We start from the raw sequence: 24,654 nt of genomic DNA, 5'->3' as shown, positions 1-24,654 counted from the left end.
TCCAACCCCCCTCCTCTTCTCTGTGGGTTTTTCTTACCATGGTGTGATAAACTGCACAAATACTCCATGTTCAAACACATTTAAACAGTCCTCTGTTCTCCCGCTGTGTGAGTGTTTGTATGCAGGAGTGTTTCTGAGCCTTTCGCTTTGCTGTCTAAAAATGACTGAGTAAGCATAAAACGACAAATCACACCATCCATACTTCACCTCATTCTCGTAATTTAATGTTTAGCTTTGCTGGCCTCACAGACCTTTCACACATACAGAGACACCCGGAAATACAACACAAATGTTTGCAGTCTTATTTTATATTTTTAGCCTGCTTTAATTTTCACCAATGTTGTATAGCTGACATTTCTTCCCAGATTTTTTATTTGTTATTGTTCAGTTAGTTTTCCACAGCTATGTTTAGTCAGATATCACATCTAACAGACATCAATAAAGTATAATATGTGATATTACCAAGCAGTTAATGTCTAATGGAAATAACAGATTGGGGATTAGATCAAATAATCTCATTCAGAGAACACTCTACAGTAAAACACTTTACAGTTCAGATAAACAACTTATTTGAAAGTAGAGCAAATAAAATATAAAGTTATAAACTTCCCAACATACAGGGTAGATATGGCTTTAAATAAAAAAAACTATAAGCAATGACCAACACAGAAGCCAAATGAAACTTTATTGCCTAAAATGTGATGTTTTAACATTTTTTGCACTAAAATTAGGCCTGACACCTGAATTGTACAAAGGAAAAAAATGAGCTATGCCATAATTGTGATTTTGTTTTGATGTTTTGTATCTTTATAATATTTTGTTGTATCATATTTTAATGACATTTTCTACTAAACAGAGAGGTACTGTATGACAGTTAATTCAACACAAGTTATTATAACATCAGCTGTACAGTTCTGGAAAACATGATTACATGATTAGATTTTCAAATAAATTTACTTTAGGTAACAAACAACTTTCAAAAATATTTATAAAGTTTATATTGTTAATTTTGTGTAAGTCAACTTATCATTGAAGTATATTCGGATATGACCCTGTATAGTTTTGGAAAAAACTAAAATGTTTACTCCACACTAACTGTATTTATTCAATTATTTCAAACTAAATTATACAGTACTCTAAAGTATAAACTAAAGTATAATTACTTATAAAGTGTTATCTATAACCACTCTTACTTCACTACAACTTTATAAACTAAAATCACAACAAAACTGCCACACTGTAAAAAAAATCTTTGCCGCCTTAAATTATTTTGTTGAATAAACTCAGATTTACAAGTAATGTCAACTTACTATTATTTATTTTGACAAGAGATAAGTTGCTACAACTAATAAAATATATTTAAAAAAAAGTCAACTTCATTTTATAAGTTATAACAATTTATCTGTAGTTATAACAACTCACATAAAAATAAAATGTCTTTAAAATTTGAGTTGATTTAACAAAAAATTATAGCAGCAAAGAATTTTTTACACTGCAAAACAGTAAAAACATTCTTGCTATATATTTGACATCAGTTTTATGAAATATCTATATCTAAATCTTTTGTAGAATTATCTGATTTGTCTGTTTTGTGTAAATTCACTATTTCTAAAATAATGTTTTACATTTATAATACACATGTGATATAAATATGCCTTATAAGTACATAGCCAGAGATGATAAAAGACTGAGAATCTTATAGAACATTCATTGTAAAAAAAAATGCAGCATGAAGTTAAAACAACTGGTTTGCAAGTCAATTCAACTTCTATTTTTGACTTATGGTAAGTTGACATAACTTATAACAAGAAGTTGATATAGAAACTTAATTTTTATAAGTTAAAGTAACATAGAAAATATGCTACATTTTTATATAGTGTTAAGGGGCAAAATGTTTTAAAAATATCAATGTCAACTTTTGTATTATACAACATTTAGGTTGCAAACTACATATAACATTATTCAAATACATATTGTAACATTATTCTTCTATCTAATTTATACCTTATTGAGAAAGCACATTCTATTAATAGGCCGATAAACAAGAGTTAACATAAATAAAATGAAATACAAACATAAGGAGATAAAATTTTAACCTTAAACCATTTAGCATTTTTCTAACTGAACTATATTTTAAAAGCTGCATTTAATCAAATTATACTATCAAAATCAAACTTGTTTATGGGTACAAGGCTTTAAATGAAAAAGCTCATATATGTGTTAAAAGCCAATCAGAATTTGCTCTCACCTATTTGTGAGTTGGAAACTTCATAGCAGACACAGTCCTGAGCTCAACCTCAAGCAAGTAACATTATTTAGCTAAAACCCTTGAAATGAACAAATACCTGTCTAATCTAAATTTAGCAATGAAAGTTATATACTCTGCAATTTCTGTAGCAAAATGTACTCAAAGCCAATCAGAATTTGCCTCCAGTTCCTCTGGTAAGAATGTCTCACCTGTCTGCGAGTGCATGGGACAATTTCAAAAGTGTGCACAAAACGGTAAGTTCAACCACAGTCTTCACTGACTTCTGTTTAGTCTCTTTCTCACACACATACAGTATATACATGGTAAAAATTAACACTCAAGTTCAACATATTAATAAAATGAGCACTCAGTGGGTTGTTTCAACTCATGGTTGGGTAAAATACAGAAAAACATTTGGGTTAAATGAATCAATGTCTAGAAATGTCCATGTTTAAACAACCCAATAGGTTCATTAAAACTCAACTCCATATTTTACCCAACCAATGGTTGAAAACAACCCATCATTTGTAATTCATGGTTCTTAACATATTGTAAGAATTTGTGACTTTAAAAAGAACTTCCTTCATTTTTAACTTTTTATAGGTTTTTATATTTTGTGACAGCACATTTTCTAAGAGATGAAGGCTGACTCCTGTCATATTCTAATAAATATTATTTTCTAGCCAATGTATTTTCTCTGTTCTTGCCATTTCAGTTAAGTTAATGTTGAGTCCTGCATACGTACACACAGGTTACAAATGGCCAACACACTTCCATTCACATTCCATTAATGAACAAACATAAACACAGACTCATCTGTTAACAAGAGCAGATATAGGCACAATATATGCGCATGCATCAACCCCGCAGTCCAATGCAGTCCATTCAAAGTCAGAGAAGACATGCTTCATGACACCTAATTTATCAACAACACAATATAAAGTATATATAACGACAATGTAAGAAACGCAACCGAAATAATATCTAAATAAGCATTACGTCACCGTATTTTTGTGTTGAACTCTGGGATGTTCTTTGTGTTAGTGTGAAAGTGGACAGCAGTGTTCACACATTAATGGCTTTGTATTGATGCTCGTGTAAGCTGTGTGCACACGCGTGTGTGTGGCTGTTACACAGTCTGTTGCAATTCAATACACTGCGTTTGTGTGTTTGTTCCATTGAGTTGATAGTGGGAACTCTTTTGTTGCCTCCTTTTATAACACCACACCCCCAAAACCACACCCAGAACTGCTGCTGCTATACCAATGATAATGGCGGCAACCATCGGCCAACGACCAAATGCACGACAGGGGTCTTCTGCACAAGCACCCTCTCCTTCCTGGTGGTCCAGGGTTTGATCTCCATCTCTTTCATCAGGGATTTCATGAACAGGGACGTGTTCTAGAAAATTATCGCTGTCGTTGGTTTCCCAAGAAACCTTAATGATGGGCGTAGGCATGTTAGTAATATCATCAACGAAAACAGGCGTACTATCCATAAGTCCCATTCCTGAAGGTGTGGTTGCGTGCTCCGGTTCCAACCCCTCTTGGCTGGTGCTCACGTTTTCGGGAGCGTAAGCTGGCGTGTAAATCATGGGCTTCTTGTGTATAGCAATATTATCATCAGCACTGGAAGCTGATGTTGTTAGTCTTACAAAGGTGGTGGGTCTCATGTGCACAGCATTGGGTGTCTCCGTAACACCATCCAAACCCTGCTCCAACTCAGACTTGGGTACGTATATCTTTTTCTTCATTTCATCCTCTGTAAGTCCCTTACTAGGTTCTTCATAATATGTTACCACCGGGCCATCCTTTTCAGGTCTGGTGGTGCCACCTTCTTTTGTGTGGATCATTTCTTTATACTTCACATCCTCAGGATTGTTGTTTACTCCTTCAATGGGTTCCCTGTCAATATAACCTCTAGTCTCCTCTTCCACAAATCTTTTAGTCGTGTCCTCAAACACCTCAACATCTGGGCTGCCAGTGGGGATTTCCACCTTCAGTGCCGGGTCTGGAACCGCCTCAACCGTAGACACACCCCTAACTTTATCTTCCCCCTGGGAAACCGGGTATCCGTCTATCCAGGATTCTTCTGTGCTTCCAACACTGGGACTGACAGGATCATCAGTAGTGGGATCTGTTGTTTGATCATAATCAGGATCATGTCCCTCTGTGATCACTTCAGCTTGTGTTTGGTGGTCAGATGTTTTGTCTGTCATATGGCTCTGGTCTTCAGTAGGGTTTTTAACAAAGGAGTCTGTGATGATAACTGAAGGCTCCTCTGGTACCTGGAAGCCCTCTGAGGGGAACCAGAACATATGCTTCTGACTGATCTGAGACACAGAAGATTCAGTTGCTAACACTGTTAAATCGTCATTTTCCTTTGATATGATGGTTCGCTCATGTTTTGGCTCAGAAGTGGGTTCATCTGCTTCATGATCAATGGTCTCTGTTGCACCTCCGTCATGCACCTCCCTCGGATCCACCAAGAAAGGGCTATCTGTGAACTTATCCTCATAGTCAATGTGGCCTTCAGGATCATCTGCAACAAATAAAACATCGGGGCTCAGACAACTACACCCGAAATTCAAATAAAACATTTTAACTGCAAGGCTTGTGTGTCCTAAGCTGCCTTTCCTTACATTTAACAACAGTGTCTTGATTAGCAAGCCTATTTGTTTTAAGATCTATAGTGGCGGCTGGCGACTGCTCTTCCGAGGGGCGCAAAAGTGTCATGTGTGTTGCCTGTGTTTTCAAAATATGTGTTTGTGGCGTCATGTGAACCATGTGCATCACGTGTTTTGTCAAAATAAGTGCCTGCTGCACATGCATCAAAACCGTTTATGATAAAAAAGACGTTCACGTCCACAAAATACATGCAAGAAACTCCCTTAACAGTAAACTCTGATTACAGATGAGATTATGTGAGTATCTGGCAAACGCGAGTGTCTCTTTTATCATAAACCCTTTGGATGCGTCTGCAGAAGGCACTTATTTTGACAAGACACATGATGCACATAGGTTCACTCGATGCGCAGAACACATCTTTTGAAATTACGAACCACACACATGATGGGCTACATACATGTTTTGATGAACTTCGTATCATGTGCCTTCGAAAAAAGAAGTCACCGGCCGCCACTGCTGAAAACCTTTTATAGTACTTATATTGAGACTATATTGTGTTAATTTATATGTTGGTTTTCATCCTTAAAGAGTCCTTAAAGAGTAAGAACCGACTGGAATTCATAGAAAGGACAGAAATTACACAGCCCTTAAAGGGATCATGGCATGAAAATCTGACTTTTTCCATGGTAAAATGTTATAATTGGGTCCCCAGTGCTTCTATCAACCTAGACAACTTGATAAAGAACAACCTAGTAACTTTGTTTTGGTAAACCATTCTCTACAAGCATGTGAAAATGTTTTTTGTAAGGTAGGTAGAAAGTTTTTTAACAGTAATACAGTCCCTTAATCTGCCCTATCCATAGACTGTAAAAAAAGGCAAAAATTTTCGACCATGGTCGCCGCCATGTTATGTAAAAACGTCAGTTTGGAGCCAGGCATGCGCAGAAGGAATTGTCCATAGAGCCAGAGGCGGAGCCGCGGTATTAAACTTCCGCCCAAACGCTCGAGTGCCCAATTCAACCACGCCAATAATAACAACACGCCCCATCTCTATAGCATTACATTACTAGCTAAAATGAAACTTATCACATAAATTAACACTTGAACATATATCAGCGTGATAACAACTACATGAAATGACCAAAACCATCTTTTGGAAACTTTTATTGGAAGTGTAAATATTTTTTTTATTTAGAGCAGAGTCCCATTCGTTTGAATGGAGAGGGCGGGGTTTATGACTTATACTGCAGCCAGCCACCAGGGGGCGATCAAAGAGCCAGAGGCTTCACTTTTCAAGACTTATGAGGCACACCCGGCACTATCCAACCACGGCACTGCCTTTTAGTGCACAGGGAAGAGAGAATAAAATAATTTACAGCACAATTGAGTCGGCGAATCGTGTTTGCATTTTATCAGCTAATTTGCATTTAAAGGGACACACCCAAAAACGGCAAATTTTTGCTCGCACCTACAAAGTTGCAATTTTAACATGCTATAATACATGATCTGTGGTGTATTTTGAGATAAAACTTCACATATGCACTCTGGGGACACCACAGACTTATTTTGCATCTTTAAAAAAATCTCATATGACCCCTTTAAACACATTTACAGATAACCTTTACAAAATCAACCATGGTTTTACTACAAATTAATCAAAAATCATGGTTACTATGGTTAAACCACCATGGCTACCGTAACCATTATTTCACAATTATTTCACAATGATTTAAATCTTTGACACAACCATACTTCGTAAATAGTAAAGTTCTTTACCCAGGATGATTTTATGTAGAAAAAATATGTTGTAAATGTTTCAACATGTAATTATATATTACAGCATGTCCAGTGTTGGGTTAAGGCAAACTGCTAATTGCCCCTTTGAGGGATCAATAAAGTTGCAAATTTGCTTTGTCATGTTTGTATTTTACCTTTGACACAATGTGACAGGCCATACCATTCTCCACAGCTATCACAGACCAGACTGAAGGCCATCTGTCCGTCAGGCAGTTTGTATCCTTGGTTACAGGCATACAGAAGTTCATCACCCAGGTCTAACCCAGTTTTCCCCTGCAGATGTGAATTTGGAAATGAAGGTGGTTGTCCACATGGAGAATCTATCGGATGGAGGGGAAGCGGGACAGGATGTGTCATAGAAGAGTCTCATAAATGAAAATTCATAAAGAGGTTTGCTAGGTAATAAATCACAGATGACATCTCTTTAATATTTGACATGATAAAGATTAAATTGAGAGCAAATGAAACTGGATCTCAGATATTTCTGAGAAATAGACTAAGAAATCTCACAATGTCTATTGAAGTATCAGAAGAGAACTCAAAAATCCATAGTTATTATTATTGAAGACTTCAATATGAACTTGAACATTTCACATAATATTTATTAAAATCCAGATTATTTTACATATGAATTCTACATTAATATTTCATGGTCTTAATGTATTTAACAATTTATATTTGTTTTTTTGTTTCTCCTAAGCAATTTCTGTGAAGTAAAGAGAAAAGGAGAGACATCTGAGAGCAACCTCCAAGCAATAAACATTTTCAAAATACTACGTGAAACATCAGACCAGACACTACGTTAAAAATTTTGGATATCTTTCCCATAAAAGCCCTTACGAAAATTAACCATGTTTTTACTGTATTGTAAAAGTGTAGTAACCATGGTTATTTTGTGTATTAATTACTATTAGCAAAACCATGGTTTTACTACAGTTACCATGATTTTTGTTTTGTTTAACTGTAGTAAAACCATTAATTTTCTGTGACAACAAGCTTGGACCCCCTTGTGGCCCCCCTAAATGTGGGGTGTGAAATTATTTTTACAAATTTTTTGCAATTGTTGTTTTTTACATCCGTAATTAAACAGTAGCATAAACATGGTATTTGGTCTGTTAATGTCTTTAGTGCACACTGCAAAAAATTATTTTCAAGAAAAAAAATCTTAGTATTTTTGTCTTGTTTTTAGTAAAAATATCAAAAAATTCTTAAATTAAATAGCTTTTTCTTGATGAGCAAAACGACCCAAGAAAATAAGTCTAGTTTTTAGACCAAAAATATAAAATGTAAGTGATTTTATGCATAAAACATGTATTTAGGGTTTAAGAAAAAATTAAAAGATTTTTTTCTTACCCCATTGGCAGATTTTTTGCTTGTTTTATGCACAAAATCACTTACATTTGATACATTTAGTCTAAAAACTAGACATATTACTAGACTTAATTTTTAGATATTCTTACTGAAAACAAGACAAAAATACTAAGTTTTTTTTTCTTGAAAATAATTTTTTGCAGTGCAATGCAGAAAATAATATGACAAGAATAAGGTCTTAATGTAACTGGCCCCTCTAACAGTACAACTGGCCCCATATTGCCCCCCCCAGTTGAAATGGTCTAGATCCACCACTGGAGTCCCTTTGAAAATTGAAAGCTCTATGATGTAGTTTCTTAGTAATATGAAACTAACCGCTATCTTTCACACAGAACACGCCCAGCCGTTCAATGTCGCTGGTTACATTCTCCACCTGCACGTCAACTGGCCTTAGATTCCCCTGTACACCATTGCACACTGTGGTCCTGAAATCACACCCAAATTACAGATACTCTTTCTCATTATAAGGCAACAAGAGTGACATTGTTACATTTTGCTTATATAGGCAGATAATGTTGTATAAATATGTAGTACGCGGATATCCTTATCACATTGCTAATGTCTGCAAAGCTTATATTGTTGTTTATCATACAGTTTTTGTCTAAGCTCGCACCCCTCTTTTAGTCTGTGTGTTTATCAGTTCTATTATATTTTATACTTATTAACTGACTTGGCTGTCTGAATGAAAAAGCATGGGAGATTAAAAGTTGATCTATAAAAACTGACTTCATCATGTTTCCGAATATACTGTGCATATCTACTGCCAAGAATGTGTCTGGTTTACCCCAGATCTTTTATAGACAATCCTCCAAATGTTTCTGAAAGTAAGTTCCTTACCTCATCTTTTAACACTCAGCTGTGAAGTCTTTATCAGAATTATGAGTGTGTGGGTTTGTCTGGGTGCAGAGGGGGCTAAAACCATAGCTGGATCTCTCTTGGGACAGTGTTAAGTTACTAGGAAACACCCAATGTCAAAGTTAAGTTATTAAGTCTAAGCTGTACTGAGAAAGGCTTAAGGTTGAATTTCATTGAGGGGTCCATGTGTTATATGACATTTATTAGTCATATTCATGCAGGAAATTAGCGTATGTTGTTTATTAAGGGAATGGTCTTTGTTTTTCATATAGGCATAATTTTACACTTTATACACTGTAAAAGAATTCCGTAGAAATTGCAGCTGGGTTGCCGGTAATTTACCGTAGATTTACATTTATGTTTTTTACTGGCAACATTTTGTTCAAAGTTAAATGAAAATTAAACATTTACAAGTCTTTATCTTTACAGAGTAAAACTAAAAAATAGCATCAAGCAAAACATTCTGGGAAACAAAATCTGGACCAAAAAACAGAAAAAGGTTGATGATGATTTCTGGTTCCCAGAATGCTTTGCATGAGACTGTTATTGTATAGTTTTATTCTGTAAAGATAAAGACTTGTTAATATTTGAAATTTATTTAACTTTGAACAAACTCTTGCCAGTAAATACCATAAATGTAAATCTACGGTAAATTACCGGCAACCCATCTGCAATAACATTGAAATTTCTACGGAATTTTTTTACAGAGTAACATTTTTATTTTGGGGCCCACTATATGAAGTTTATTTAATTAAGTTCCGGAGGAGCATGGTCATGTGATCCAACCAATCAGTGCAAAGAGGTGCCTATAAATGGCAGTCCCTCACCTCTGTCCCGTGACAGATTTTTTGCAGCATCCCTCTTCCACCCCATCACCGCCCTCTTATCTAGATTCATTTATCATAGTTAAAGAGGGGAGTACTCTGGGTTCGGGCTAAAATTCTGACCTCGGAGCCCCTTTCCTCGGACAGCACGCCAAATATGCTTTATCTCATTCCTTATCGATAACATGTTAATGCGAACTCGTGAATTGTCAGAATGAATAAACAAATTTAGCTATTTACTATTTATTATTTACTCAAAAAGTGATTATGTAAAATAATTTTTACATGTAAGCTTTATCTGCACTGTAAAAAGTTAAATCAACTTAAAAAATTACTTCAAGTGGAAATTAAAGGTATTGCGGAGGATTTTCTTTTTCCAGGTGGATCATCAAGGCTATTGGTCCTCCTAGTTGTCAATCAGGAATGTTGTTGTTGCCCAATTGCATTTTTTGAAAAAGTGGAGCAGGCGGTTCTTTTCTAAAATTCGAGAAAATCCTCCGCTAGACCTTCAAGTTTACATTTTTCACTCAAAGTATTTTAACTTAAACATATAAGTTGAAAAACCGTCATTGTTTTTTAGGTGTAACCAATTGAAGTAATTTTTTAAGTTGATCCAACTTTTCACTTTTTACAGCGTGTTTTCGAAAAACAAATATAGGACCCCCCCCCCATAAATTTAAACACCTCTGAAGGTATGAAATCAAAAGCAATGTAATTGATTTTTGTAAGTGTGGTTAAACTGTCCTAATACTTTTTTTGGGCTCCTGGATACATTCCACTTTACACAGATAGATAGTTTTGAATCACATTGCAGATGTGATAATTATTTTGAGATTGGTCCTCAGTAGTACAGAAATACATTAAGGAAAAGGAGCAGTACAAAAAATGAACTGAGTGAAGGTGTCGATGTGTTCTTTTACAGTGGCTCGGGTCCATTTCTCACAGGCCCTGACTTTTCTGAGGTGCAAATAGAAATGGTCCACCTGTATTCACAGGTAGAATTCAGTCTTTCTTTCAATCACACACACACACACACACATACACAGATACATACTGCACACACACAAATGCACAAGCTGTATCTCATTTTCACATTTAAAAAATCCACGGTGACCTTTCACGACAACCACACTTTGACCAACAGCATAAACCCAGGGGAGGTTACAAAAATATCTTGTTCTTCAGGTAAAGTTCTTACCCTATGCTTGGTCCAGAGAGCCAACCACGCGAACAGGCTGAGAAGGCACATTCCAACACTGCATGATGCAAATCCTCTTTTGATGCCACCTGGGCCCCTTGAGCCATACAGGCATTTGTTGCTGCCTCGAAGCCCGTCTCATGTCCACCTTTTGAACCATTTTCCAAATCCAGTAAGAATACACCTCCTAATGAGGGGATTGATAGACACATACAGCGTTATTCCTAAAAATGCATTACATTAATGGCATCACATTCCCTCAAACAGAGGAAATGAGAAGGGCAACAGAAATTAGAAGAATCCAAGGATATAATAAAGTCTGAACCACATCAAGCTGATATAGATGGTAGGAATGGTTTGAATTCATCATCAAAGTATGTCAACAGTCTCAAAAATGAGTTACTTATGTTAACATTTACTTATAATTGTTTTTGGGACAGCAGGTGTGTGAAGCCGTACCAACAGACAATTGAGAAAAAAGAACATAAAGGAACAAAGGATCAATGTGTGCAGGTGGCATTGTTAATCCGCATACAAACCCCAGTCATCACATTCACACTTACAGCATCCCGATGAATCTTCCAGAAAGCAGCTTGTTTACTACATCATTAGTTTGTCAGTTTCACACAAAGGAACTAAAAAATTGAGTCAATTTCTGTGTAAACCCTATGAAACAGAGCTCGCACCGAGCTTACAGATACCTTTAGTCCTGCGTCACTGAAACTGTGGCAGAGGAAAGCATTGCTATTGCATATATAGAGAAATGAATTATCATGATAAAGATGATATGATCATGTCACCAAATATTAAGTGTATTTAAATCATTATGTTTTTAGCATGTCAGTAATGTTATTTGATGTAAAATTATTTGTTATCTCCCTAACATACAGTTAACAACATTGTTTGAGATAAATGTATTAGTGAATACATAAAGCTAGCAGGTTGGTGTAAGTGAGGTAGATCGAGTCTGAGTCATGTTCAAAAAGATCTGACTCATCAAACCTACTAACCCTCCACAAACAACCTGTCATTTATCAATCCTTTGTTACAAATTCATTAGTGTCACATTGATGAGTCTGTTATGCTGATGTGAAGATATCATAGGTTTGTGTTGGATGAGCATGAAATTCATTCAATGAAAAGGTATTTGAACTCTAAAAGCATCTTAAAATGAGACAGAAAAGAGCTTATGTGAATAGAAGAGAAGCCAGCCAACAAAATAATTTTAACAAATGTTACCAAAAACCCCATGCCCCCATAACACATTTAAATTCTATTCTATTCTATTCTATTCTATTCTATTCTATTCTATTCTATTCTATTCTATTCTATTCTATTCTATTCTATTCACCTGTATATTTGGGTGAACTACACTTTAAAAATGCTGGTTTGTTTTTTAATCCATGCTTGGGTAAAAATTCACATTCTAGGTTCATTTAATCCAACAGTTAGGTTTGTCCATATTTGACTAAAAATCTCGGTGAACAACTGACTCAAATTTCACCTTCTGAGTTTAATGGAAATATACTCATACCTTAATAAACAAACCAACACAGAATAAACATTAAGAACAAATATTACATACATTCACACCACTCTCTAAATGTTAAAAGCATGAACACACATCCATTCATCACCTCGGCCGAATGTGTATTACAGGGGCGCGTGAAACAAATCACCGCACCCAAATCATCAAGAGAAACCCACCGTCTGCGCGAGAGTGACCGACTGTTAACCAAGCCATGTATCCCAGCAGCGACAGCAGCTCCAGCTCTCTATTACGCGCTCGCCCCATCCTATAAGGTGGAACAGTCAAGGGGCAAACTTTTCCCAAACTTAATAGTAAAGGTGAAATTTCCAGTTTATTTGCGCACTCCAAAATAATAGGTCCGAAGGGTTGGATAGCCAAGAGAAAAGATCTAATAGACGCAGTGGTGGAGGTGCAAGGGGAGGTTTATCTGACCGAGAACTACATTACCGAGCTGCTGGTGCGCTCGTGCGAAAACTCGCACGGCGTTGTCAGTAAATACGTCATGACTCAGAACCTGTGCAGTGGCGCATGAGAACACAGGCGCGAAACACTGGGATTGTTCCCGTGCCGTAGGGAGTCGGGCGCATAATGGTTTGTGCTCCCCTGGCACAGAGAAAGGTTTGCCACCGTGTAATGTGTTTTTTCTTCTCATGACTGGAGTCTTAATTTTGGTGCGTCTTGTCACCATAGCGCGCCTGGCTGCGTGTCAGTTCAGAGCGGGACAAAACCAACTGCGCCTGAAAGAGATCCAGTTAAATTCTTGGGGCCAACCTCAAGACACGGTCACTTTGATGAAGCTGCCCAATATGGGCACTTTTGGACACTATGAGAGACGAAAGCATAAAAGGTGCCTTTGCCCCCCACAACCACCCACTAACACACACCCAACTCTCATTTATACAATTGTAAAGGTTTTGTGTGTATGTGCTGGAGAAAGAGAAAGTGAGTTTGAATTAGCAGACTTGTTTGTTATTTTAGCCAGGACTGTGGCAGCACAGGCTGGGTATGTTCCTTTGCGCTAGCAACGCAACGAGTTCGACCCTCACAACACATACAAATGTTGGGTTGTTTAAACCAAAAATATGGACAAACACAGCTGTCAGGTGTAAATGAACAAATGCTGTTTTTAAACTCAAATATATGGACATTTTCTGATGGATGGCGGATGGATTTGTCCACATTTTACCCAACCATAGGTTGAAAAAACGCAATAATTTTTAAGGTGCTTGCTGATAAAAATCAATGCAGTGTAAGTAGCTTTAGATGTTTGCAAAAGAAATTGTAAATGTATGTCTGAACAGGGCACTAACAGAGTTAAAGACTAAATAATTGCCTTATTATATCACCAGGCTTTAGCCTTGCAATTACAGCTTAAGAACGCACACACATACATGACAGCAATCACTTCATATCTCTTAAAATAGACTCGCCCACTGTACACGTCATGTCCTGACAGAATAATGACTTTAAACGGAAAATATTTAGAGACTATTCACAGACTGAAAATCATGAAATACCAATTTAAGCTCAGCTTCATCTCTCTTGCCCCCTCTGCTGTTGAGTAGTTAGGGCAATACAAACACGATCAAGAATATCCCCATTATATATTCCTAAAAAATAAAATTTCATTAAATCAGACTTGACTTTAAATTGCTTGCCTGAAAAAAAATAACGAAGAAGAATATTTATCTTACACAACTCTAAAGATATTTATTTTATGCTCTAAAGAGAGCATAACAAAAATTATGTCAAGTATGTTGATAACGAAAGAGTAGAAAATGTCCCATTTCTGTTCCCTAATTGAATACACTTCAATCTACCACAAACGTGCATTAACCATGATGACACATCTGTGCAACCCATGCATCATAATCAAAACAAATCGACCACGCGTGTTTTCCCCGCAAATGTGACGTCACGCCACTCTTTTGAGCCCTTTGAGAGCATTCAAGCACATAATTCCCCTCTTGATAAAAACTAACTTTCCTTACACTTACTGGCCACACACCTATCAAATTATACTGGTGGGGATTACAAATTAAGCATATAATCAGGCAGCATTGTGCGCCCGAGCGGAAATGTAGTCAGAGTGCAGCTCGGAAGGCGGAAGTGAGGTTACAGCAGCAGTCTGCTCCGTCCATGTTATTATTGTTATTTTGGCTGTGGGATGGTTCACGGCGGAGCGCGCGGACGGCGGCCAGCCCGGGTTTTCTCCGGTTACCAGCGCACACGGGAACGGCTAGCAGGGCACGCGTTACACCGTCCCGTGAGGGTTTGATTAGCGACGTTGACAATACGCGTAAACGTTGCTGTGCGCAGCGCTCGCCTCGGACTGTCTTTATTATTGACACGGCAACAGACATGAACGGCATTACCAAGAGCAGATTTGAGGTAATTCATAGCGAATGAACCGTGAACGTGGCCGTTAAACTCATTTAGTTTGCCCAAGGAAACAAAATCGGGCGGTGGCAGGCTGTCTGGGGGATGACAGTGTGTTTGAGCGTATGTTTTGTGCTGGTGTGCGCGCTTGCTTGCGTGCGTGCCCGCGCGTGTATGTCTGCAAGGCACTGTGTGTTTTGGACTCTATTTTTACGTGCCGTGTTAAGGCTTTTGTTCGTCAAGGGTAATCCCGTCCTAACACAACGGCACCAGCTGACCGTGTCAGCAACGGGCGCTGCGCCTGAATCCGTTTAACGTTGGAGTTGTTGGCTGCTGTTCTCTGAGTTTATATCAAGCTGATATGCTTGCGTACGTGCCCTGAATGCTGGGGCTTGAAAATATGTCACAAACCAGCAGTATTATCTAACACTAAGTTTGTCTAAATCACTGGTTGATGAAAAATGTATGTATTTAAAATGTCATAAAACTGGGGCCCCCCTGGCACAATCTCACGGGCCCCCAGTTTTATGACATTTTATAAAATACATTAATTTGTCATAAATTGTATGTAATTAAACATCAGTAAAACAGCCATACACTGTATTATTTAATATGTTTTGTTTAATTAAAATTCTTAGTTTTAGAATGTTTTATTGTATACATTTTCTTTTTGGGGGGGCATGAAGGGATGCACCGTACACATTTGGGCTGCACGCCGAAAAAGTCACTACTGCAGATGATTCATAAAATATGACTAAAACAAGGCTTGGGTGATATGGCGTTAGGTGCTTTAAATGTGTAAAGACAAAACTGGTGTTATAAAAAGTTTATATAATGTGTGTCTCTCATTTTCATATTGGTCAGGTGTTCTCAAACAGTGATGAGGCGCCAATCAACAAAAAACTTCCCAAAGAGCTTCTGCTCAGGTGAGTTAATTACATAGACATAGATTATAATTATATTACATTTTTGATGACAAATTACATCTATCTATCTATCTATCTATCTATCTATCTATCTATCTATCTATCTATCTATCTATCTATCTATCTATCTCAGGATTTTCTCCTACCTGGATGTAGTTACATTGTGCAGGTGTGCTCAAGTATCCAAGGTAGGCTTCTTTAGTTTAATTGATCAAAATGGTAATTCATTTAAAAGAAGGAAGTTAGCTAACAGTGCTTCCTCATTCCCTTTTCCTATGTGGATGAACAGGCATGGAATGTTCTAGCATTAGATGGCAGCAACTGGCAGAAGATCGATCTCTTCAACTTTCAGACAGATATTGAGGTGATAAGCAGCATGTGATGTTGTAATGTATGTGTATATCACATGTTTTTGTTTGTGAGACCCTGTGTGGCCCCAAGCTTGTAAATTGTTGGATTATAATCACTTTGTTAAATTTGTTTGTATGTGCTCTGTAAATTGTCAGTGTCTATGAGTGTTAAGCATGGGTCAGTAGACTTATCTGATCCTCCATGGCTGGATTCTCTCTCTTATCTCTTAGGGCCGTGTGGTGGAAAACATCTCAAAGCGATGTGGAGGTTTTCTGAGGCAGCTAAGTTTAAGGGGCTGCCTCAGTGTAGGAGATGCCTCTATGAAGTGAGTTACACGAAAAATTGTGATTATGATAGCATGCCTTGTTGAAAAAAATCTAATGGCATTTGTGTGTTGTATTATTGTTATTTAATAAATGTATTACTGACATTTTATTTGATTGACAGGACCTTTGCTCAGAATTGTCGTAACATTGAACATTTGAATCTCAACGGTTGCACAAAGATCACAGATTCCACCTGCATCAGCCTTAGTAAGTTCTGCTTCAAACTCCGGCACCTCGACCTGACCTCCTGCGTGTCCATCACCAATCATGCACTTAAGGCTGTAAGGTGAGAGGCAGCTATAAAAATCTCGATGCCCAAAACTTACTACTGTTTTAGTGTTTGGGTTAGTGCAAAATGCACAAATTGTCTCTTACTAAAGTTTCACAATTCTCTTAATAGGATATTATGTCTAATATAAGAAATGTTATTAAATCCAAAGTCTGATTTTATTCTTCTTATTTTATTTTTGTATTGAAAAGGTGACTTGTTAATGGTTAAATAGTAGCAGTGTGTCTAGATTATATGGTACAATCCGGTGAAACTGGAAATTCTAAGGAACAATCATTAACTTACTGTAAGACATTTCAGGTCGTGCTCCCACAACCTAGCAACACAATACGATGGTTTTAACTTCAAAGGCAGAAAAAAATTAAATGTAATGTCTTAACGTATGTTTTCACATAAAATGTGCATTTACATTGATATATCTATTGAATGCAAATATGCAATATAAAAAAATTAATATATATATATATATATATATATATATATATATATATATATATATATATATATATATATATATATATATATATAATTTATTTATTTTTATATTAGAATTGTTTCTCAGTCTCTTTGAATACATTCAGAAAATACAGGAATTGTGTATATAGTATTAAAAACTGGATAAAAATGTAAACTGGTGTGTCAAGATTTTAGGGTCAACTCTCCTTTTACTTGAGCAATAGCAGGAAACTACAGGATCTCTTAAACCTAAATAAAATTAAATCCTAATTTCTAATTTAAAGAAATTTGTCTTTTTTTAGGGATGCACAGATAGGATTTATTTGGGCCGATACCAATTTAAACAGACAACTTCTGGCCGATGCCGATACCGATATTAAACACTTGTATACAATACTTTACAGTTGGTCTATTTGCTAGTTTATTTCTGCATCAAATAATTTTTACTGAACATGGATTGGATCTAATTAACATTCAACTGACCAACATAATAAGAGAGGCACAAATTAAGCTAAAACAAATATAAGAAGACAGCATGACAACCTTCAAAGGTGGGTTTTGCTATTCAGCATTTATTTTTATTAACAACATTAACTCTTTTTTTTTTACATATAATGGATTTCTTTATGCAGTTAATTAATGAACAATCGGTATCAACCTTTCTTGTGCTATTGCCGATATGCCGATGGTTTCAAATTCATCAAAAATCGACTGGTAAATATCGGTGGCCGATACATCGGTGCATCACTAGTCTTTTTACTTCATTCTGCTCAAAAACGCCCAAGATGTGTTTACTGCCAAGAGAGGTCACACTAAACACAGACGATGCCTAAAAATTTTAATTATTTTTTGTGCATATTATATCTATTTTCTGTTTGTATCTTGATGAAAAAATAAATATGGATGGACATTAAAACTTCTAAAACAACAAGTCTGGTGGTGATTGCATAAGGCTTTTGCACATAGTTCACATTATGCAAATACGAATATACAAGAAACAACAAGAAAAAAGTTTACATTTACATCCCACTTTTTTATTCTTTTGTTGTATAGTTTGAATTTGTCAATTGTTTCCAACATAAACTAAGTTTTCTGGGTTTTTTAATGTTTGCAATGCCTTGTCTGTGTGCTAGTGAGGGCTGCCGTATGTTGGAGAATCTGAACCTGTCCTGGTGTGATCAGATCACGAGTGATGGCCTTGAGGCTCTTAGCCGTGGTTGCACAGGTCTCAGAGCTCTGTTCCTGAGAGGCTGCACACAGGTACAGTAACACACAAAGACTTACAGCAGCTTTACAGTAGTATAGCATGGTAGAGTGTCACATGATGGTTGTTTTATGTGATATTTCAGCTTGATGATACAGCACTTAAGCACCTTCAAAAGCACTGTCCGGAACTCACGACAATCAACATGCAATCATGCACGGTAAGACTGTACTGAGTTTGAATTTAAAATTATGTGGCATAAGTAAATGTAGAATAGGATTAGTAATATTCCACCTTTTAATTTAATTTGATCCTGATTTGAGAAGTAATTTTTCTTTATATCTGTCAACGCGTGTGTTGATTTCTGCGGACATGCTCAAGTGTCTAGATAGTACACTAAGATGGCTTATCCGTCTTGCAGCAAATCACAGACGATGGCTTTGTGAGTTTGTGCCGAGGCTGTCACAAACTGCAGATGGTGTGTGTGTCGGGCTGCAGCAACATCACAGACGCCTCTCTCACCGCCCTCGGCCTGAACTGCCAACGGCTCAAGTAAAGCTTTCGTTCATCCGTACGCACATACAAGCGTGCGCACACGCACACAGAGTCATTCATTTACATTGTGTGTGTTTTTTGCTCAGGATCCTGGAGGCTGCTCGCTGCTCACATGTGACTGATGCTGGTTTTACAATTCTTGCCAGAGTGAGTAATCACAAAAACTGAGAAAACATCAACTTGTGTATTTGGAGAGCATGCTTTGTTTTTCTGAACTCTGGGTTATAAGTTACAGCATTGTTGATACTTCTTAGTCTTACACAGAGTTTGCCTTTTGTTTTAGAATTGTCATGAAATGGAGAAGATGGATTTAGAGGAATGCATTTTGGTGAGTTTATGGCCTTTAATGCAAACATTTTTTAGTTTTGTGTGTTTATTTGGCTAATTTAAGTATGCTGTTAGTGCATATCTTTGTAGTGCTCTGTGGGAGTGCAAGATGGTGCCAGGGGGACTAGTTTTATGACTTTTTATAAAATACAACAGCTCTATATTTGCATTACGTTGTTTTGTTTATTTCAAATTCTAAGTTGGTAATTGTTTTATGTCATGAATTGTTTGTGGGGGCACAAAGGGATGCACCCTTTTTTGTGATTAACTATTTTCTACATAAAATCATCCTACATAATGTAAAGAATATTCTTTTAAAATTCAACATTGATATCTTTAACTCTTTCCCCACCAGCGATTTAAAACAAAAAAAGTTGCCAGCCAGCGCCAGCATATTTGATAATTTTCACAATAGTTTCATGCTTTCCAGAAAAATATATTCTATAAATTTATAAACATATAATATATCAAATAAAAGAACAGACACTGTTCTTCAAAAAGCTGAGATAATTGCATTTTTGTAAAGGACTTTTGTTAGAGATTCGATTAAGAACAATAATCAAAACATACAGAGTTTTAACTGTTTTGGAATCAGTGAATGCTTAAAGAACAGTATGTAAGAAATTTATATCAATTACTCATAAAATGGCCCTGATATGTCACTAGAAATCATTTTTATTTCAAATACTTATATCACTGACAATAGTGGTCCGGCCAGGATATTGTCATTTCACTTCAAGTGAAGTTGCAGCCCTCAACTGATGTTTATGTTGTCATGTTGTGTATTGGCCACCAGTTGTGTGATTGCAGTACTAGTTTTAGCCACAAGTTTTGTGATTGCAATACCAGTTTTGGCCACAATCCTACATACTGTTCCTTTAAGTGTTTTATAAGTTGGGTAAAAGCGCCACCTAGTGAATAATAGCAGAAAAATATATAGACATAAAACTTGTCATTGGCATGGAAGTGTTTTCTCTTAAAGGACACCTATTTCATTGCTTAAAACAAAGTTATTTTGTGTTTTTGGTATAATACAATGTATTCGTGTGGTTTATGGTTAAAAAACATTAGGGGTGTGACGAGATCTCGTGCGATTAAATGTGTCTCGCGAGATTTCTTGTGGAGGTGAAATGCTGGCGTTTCTCAAATAAAAGACTTCATCCTTCGGAGGTCGCATTTTTAAACTGCATTTACTTCATAAAGACTGTCTTATTAGAGACTATTAACAATTATAAAGTTTACTAATTATTTAGCTAATCGCAACTTGTAATATGCTCACGACTTGCCAATGTAATGCCCAGATAATTAACTGAAATAACCCTTGATGACGTATGCAGCCTGCATATGCGACCTCCGGAGGATGCAGCTTTCTGTTTGACTCTTTTACAGTGCATGCATTATATTTGTCTTTTACAGCGTTTGCTTTTTTGTTTGGGTTTCCAATAATGTTCGTTTGTGAACTCGTGTGAAGTCTGAGACGCGTTGTGTTTGTCTGTTGATCAGTGTCAGATGTGAAGTCTCAGCAGATTAAACCCTCACTTAGAGTTTACATGATTAAATGTCTGCATGTTCTTGCTCAAAAAATGACAGTGGCTGTATCATTTCTATTGTAAAGAAATGGACATATATTAAATATTCAAATGGGTTTAAACATTGTTTGGCTAAAAATAAGCGTTTCTCTCCGTCTAAAGTGAAAGTGAAAGTGAAGATAGCATCCGCGAGACGAGTCCACTATCGGTTAGCAAAATAATTGTTAGGGACAGACCTAGATAAAACTTTTAAAAATGACGTGATTTCAGTTTCTTATTCATTTATTTTATCATTGAGAATTTCTTAAAAAGTGTAAAAATATTGTCTCGTCATGTTCTCGTGAACCCAATCTCGTGTCTCGTCTCGTGGATTAAGTGTTCCGTCACACCCCTAAAAAACAAATTTTTTCCACATACCATACATTTTTGTAGCTCCAGATATCCGTGTCTTCCTAAAACGTCCTGTACAAAACTCATTGATTTGAAAAGGTCTGTGTCCCTGATTGGCCAGCTAATCTGTACGTTGTGATTGGCCTGAATACCTCTGACCTCAGCCGTAATTGTGACGCACCTTACCATGTTTGAAAGATTCGCTCACAATGCAATGCTAATAGGAGTTAACTTACAGGCTCCGAGTCCGAAGTTGGAGGAATTATGATAATGTCGGTCTTGTCTACATCACCAATCCTAGGAAGTAAACTGTTGCCTACAATCCCTGTGTTTGTTGTAGTCCGAGAAAAGAGATTTACGTTGGAGATGATAACTCGCATCATCGTTTACTTTGGAGTTTGTACCTTTTGTATATTTTAACATTTACTAATACACACTTACACACCAAAGGAAATGTTAAATCGTGAATCGGATAATTGGTGCTCTTTAAAGCGTAACTAAACCCCTGGTCAGAGCCTGACTCCACCCACTGGCAATATTTGAAAAAATGCAAGAAAAGTGGGCAGATCCCAAGGAGATACAGGGGATGAACTAAGTGTGTGGTGAGATCGTAATAAGGGCGTGGTGATCTTGAACCTGCACTCAGACGTTTTTACACCATATATTGTAGTATTGAAACACTTTACATCCAAATGTCAAAAAACTTACTAAAATCAACGAACAGCACTAATAAAGCCCCATTATTACAGATCATTAACTAAAAAAAAGTTGGTTTAGGGTTTAGTTACTCTTTAATTTACAAGATAACTTGTCATTGGCGGGGAAAGAGTTAATATTTACTGAGTAAAGCCATGTCAAAGATTGAAGTCAAGGTGAACAATACTCCTAATCTCAAAATCCAAAGTCAGGGGTCACAATTTTTCCTTTAAATCTGCAGAATTGTAAAAAATTTTACCTAGTTATCGGTCAATGCCATTAATCTCAAAATGGCCAAATATTGGTCAATGAACTAGTCTTACTGTTCCGTTTTCATTTGTGTGGTTTCATGAAGATTCTTTTATTACTTTTTTGTTTCCTTACAATAGCTAATCCTGGTATGTATGTATGCTAGTTTTATTGATGTGTTTGTGGCACTTATTTAGGTAACTGATAACACACTGGTTCAGCTCTCAATCCACTGCCCTCGGCTGCAGGCGCTGGTGAGTACCAAGAAGTGCTTGCTTGGTAGAAAGTGTGGGGGAGTTTTCTTCATACTTATTTATGGCTTTCTCTAAAAGAATTATAGACTTTACTGTTGTTTCCTGGAAACTCAACAGATTTTCTTTATCTGCCTATGTGTGTGTACTATAGAGTCTGTCTCACTGCGAGTTGATAACCGATGATGGAATCAGGCACCTGAGCAGCAGTGTTTGCGGTCAGGAGCGTCTGCAGGTCGTAGAGTTGGATAACTGCCCTCTGATCACAGATATCACACTGGAACATCTCAAGAGTTGCCAACGTCTAGAACGCATAGAGCTCTATGACTGCCAGCAGGTCACCCGCGCGGGCATCAAACGCATCCGGGTGTGTTAAACAAAGTCGCTAGACTATGTAAAGCAAAATGATCCACAACAATGTTCTGCAAAACTATTCCTGTTCATATATGTTACATTGTGTCTGGGTTGGTCACTTGGGTTTCTGTCATGTTACGCCCAAAGCAAAAAAATGTATCAATATTGGCCCCCTTTCTTATTTCTCATGTCATTTCTCCCATAGGCTCACCTTCCTGAGATTAAGGTTCACGCCTACTTTGCCCCTGTCACACCCCCTCCTTCAGTGCATGGTGGTGGCCAGCGTCTCTGCCGATGCTGTGTCATACTCTGACAGAAGGAGGGGCCTCTGAGTGATGACACAGAAAGTCGAGCTGCCCCTGCTTCACACTACTATGAGACTCTGTGTGGGGTTGTGGCTACAGGAGGCATCGCTTGATCACAGAGCGGTTGCCTGGCAACAGGATGGACCCGAACAAGTTACGCAAAATAAATACAATAGAACGTGACACATAAATACTACGTACATACGATACCACCTACTGGATATACAAGAAGAAAATCAAGGAGCCACCATGTAAAATATTTCATATTTGGATATATATAAAAAAGACATCTGAGGAATTGCTTAAAGCATTATGGAACTACTGAATGAATGAATGAAGGCACACTGAATGCCATCGTGATAACTAAAACAGTGTTTACGCCTCGCTCCTCCTCAACCGATAGGAATGCATTTTCTCTTGATGAAGGAACCGAAAGAAAAACAGGAGGATACTTCTGGAATTCTGCAAGATACACTTCCCAATGATTGATCATGTGACACTCTCATACACGGGAGCAGGACGTTTGAGTGTTTTTGTCTGGTTTGTGTGTGAGTGCAAAATAAATATAAAAAAATGAAATATAACACTAAAACAAATCAATCCATATTAAACCTGGAGTAAAATGGCTTTTTCTGTTAGTGCTCACTTTAATTTTGTAATGAAAAATAATATTTGTGAAATGATATTATGTGAGCGAATGAGGGAAAAGAGAAGGACTGAGATTAAGTTTTTTATTTAGTTCCAGGTTGGAATTAAATTAAAGTCAAGAATGATGTCAATGTTAAGTTTTAGATAATAACTGTGGGTGGGATACATCAGGAATAGATTACATTTTGAATTTCACAACGTTTCTGTGCAATATTAAAAACCCAGGCATATGTAATTGTGGTATATGACAAGATTCATAACACTCCTTATTCAGACATATTCTTGGCAACCGACTTCAAATATTCTCATGGCACAGCATCTCTGCTTTCATAGCCAAACCCTGTGTCCTCATTATATTTACTTCCAACTACATGACATTGAGCTTATAGATCAGATCTCAAAATTTGACAGTAGCAATTCTTCAAGACAAAATTATTGACTTTTTCTAATGCAGCTGTAACTGTCAGATGCATTTAACCGGTGGTTTAATGCCTAACATTGCATTTTTCTCTAAATACATGTTGAGTCTTGCAGATGCTGAGTGCATCGTCTAATCGATGGATGTTATTTGGTTCGAGTGCCTTTGATTTTGCATTTGAGGAAGGGGGTGAAATTACAGCCACAGAAATGATTGACTCAGGGTTGGGGTGTAGTCAATATTTTTTCTTTCGTATTCCCCATTTAGTTGGTTTTTACTGTTGGATATGAACATAATGTTAATACATCAGTGATTGCTGTAAACCTCATCTCAATCATGCACCCAATGCTAAAAATGGAAAGTGACAGTAAAGTTTGTTTAGAATTGTTGTGTATTCGGTTGCTCTCTTTCTCTCCCATATTTCTTTTTTGACAAAGATAAATCGTTACTGAATGTCCTTGTGTTGGTTGTCAATGTGACATTTCTTTAAATAAAATGTCTGAGCAGTGTGTCACATTATGGATTGGTTAGTTCGTGTTTTTTCTTATAC

At 36.8% G+C, this 24,654-nt stretch overlaps 2 protein-coding genes across 2 annotated transcripts; one reads left to right on the top strand and one right to left on the bottom strand.

The window, feature by feature from the left end:
• Positions 1-198: 198 nt before the first annotated feature.
• On the bottom strand, positions 199-13,047 carry susd5 (sushi domain containing 5). Its single transcript, XM_065291269.1, has 5 exons — positions 12,628-13,047; positions 10,921-11,107; positions 8,359-8,468; positions 6,807-6,992; positions 199-4,789 (listed from the first exon to the last, which is right to left on the bottom strand). The coding sequence occupies exons 1-5, from the start codon at positions 12,713-12,715 to the stop codon at positions 3,378-3,380; spliced, it is 1,983 nt and encodes a 660-aa protein (XP_065147341.1). The 5' UTR covers positions 12,716-13,047; the 3' UTR covers positions 199-3,377.
• Positions 13,048-14,530: 1,483 nt separating this feature from the next.
• On the top strand, positions 14,531-24,623 carry fbxl2 (F-box and leucine-rich repeat protein 2). The gene is made up of 14 exons (XM_065291257.2): positions 14,531-14,842; positions 15,695-15,756; positions 15,890-15,944; positions 16,046-16,120; positions 16,338-16,432; positions 16,555-16,719; positions 18,312-18,438; positions 18,528-18,602; positions 18,804-18,934; positions 19,024-19,084; positions 19,221-19,265; positions 22,326-22,382; positions 22,534-22,746; positions 22,939-24,623. Exons 1-14 carry the CDS (start codon positions 14,591-14,593, stop codon positions 23,044-23,046), a joined length of 1,521 nt encoding a protein of 506 aa, XP_065147329.1. The 5' UTR covers positions 14,531-14,590; the 3' UTR covers positions 23,047-24,623.
• The last annotated feature ends 31 nt before the right edge of the window (positions 24,624-24,654 follow it).

The sequence above is a fragment of the Paramisgurnus dabryanus genome, chromosome 19 (genome assembly GCF_030506205.2).
Source record: "Paramisgurnus dabryanus chromosome 19, PD_genome_1.1, whole genome shotgun sequence".
In the NCBI taxonomy this organism is placed as follows: Eukaryota; Metazoa; Chordata; class Actinopteri; order Cypriniformes; family Cobitidae; genus Paramisgurnus; species Paramisgurnus dabryanus.
The sequence above is the reverse complement of the archived record's forward strand: the minus strand, read 5'-3'. Positions and strand labels throughout refer to the sequence as shown.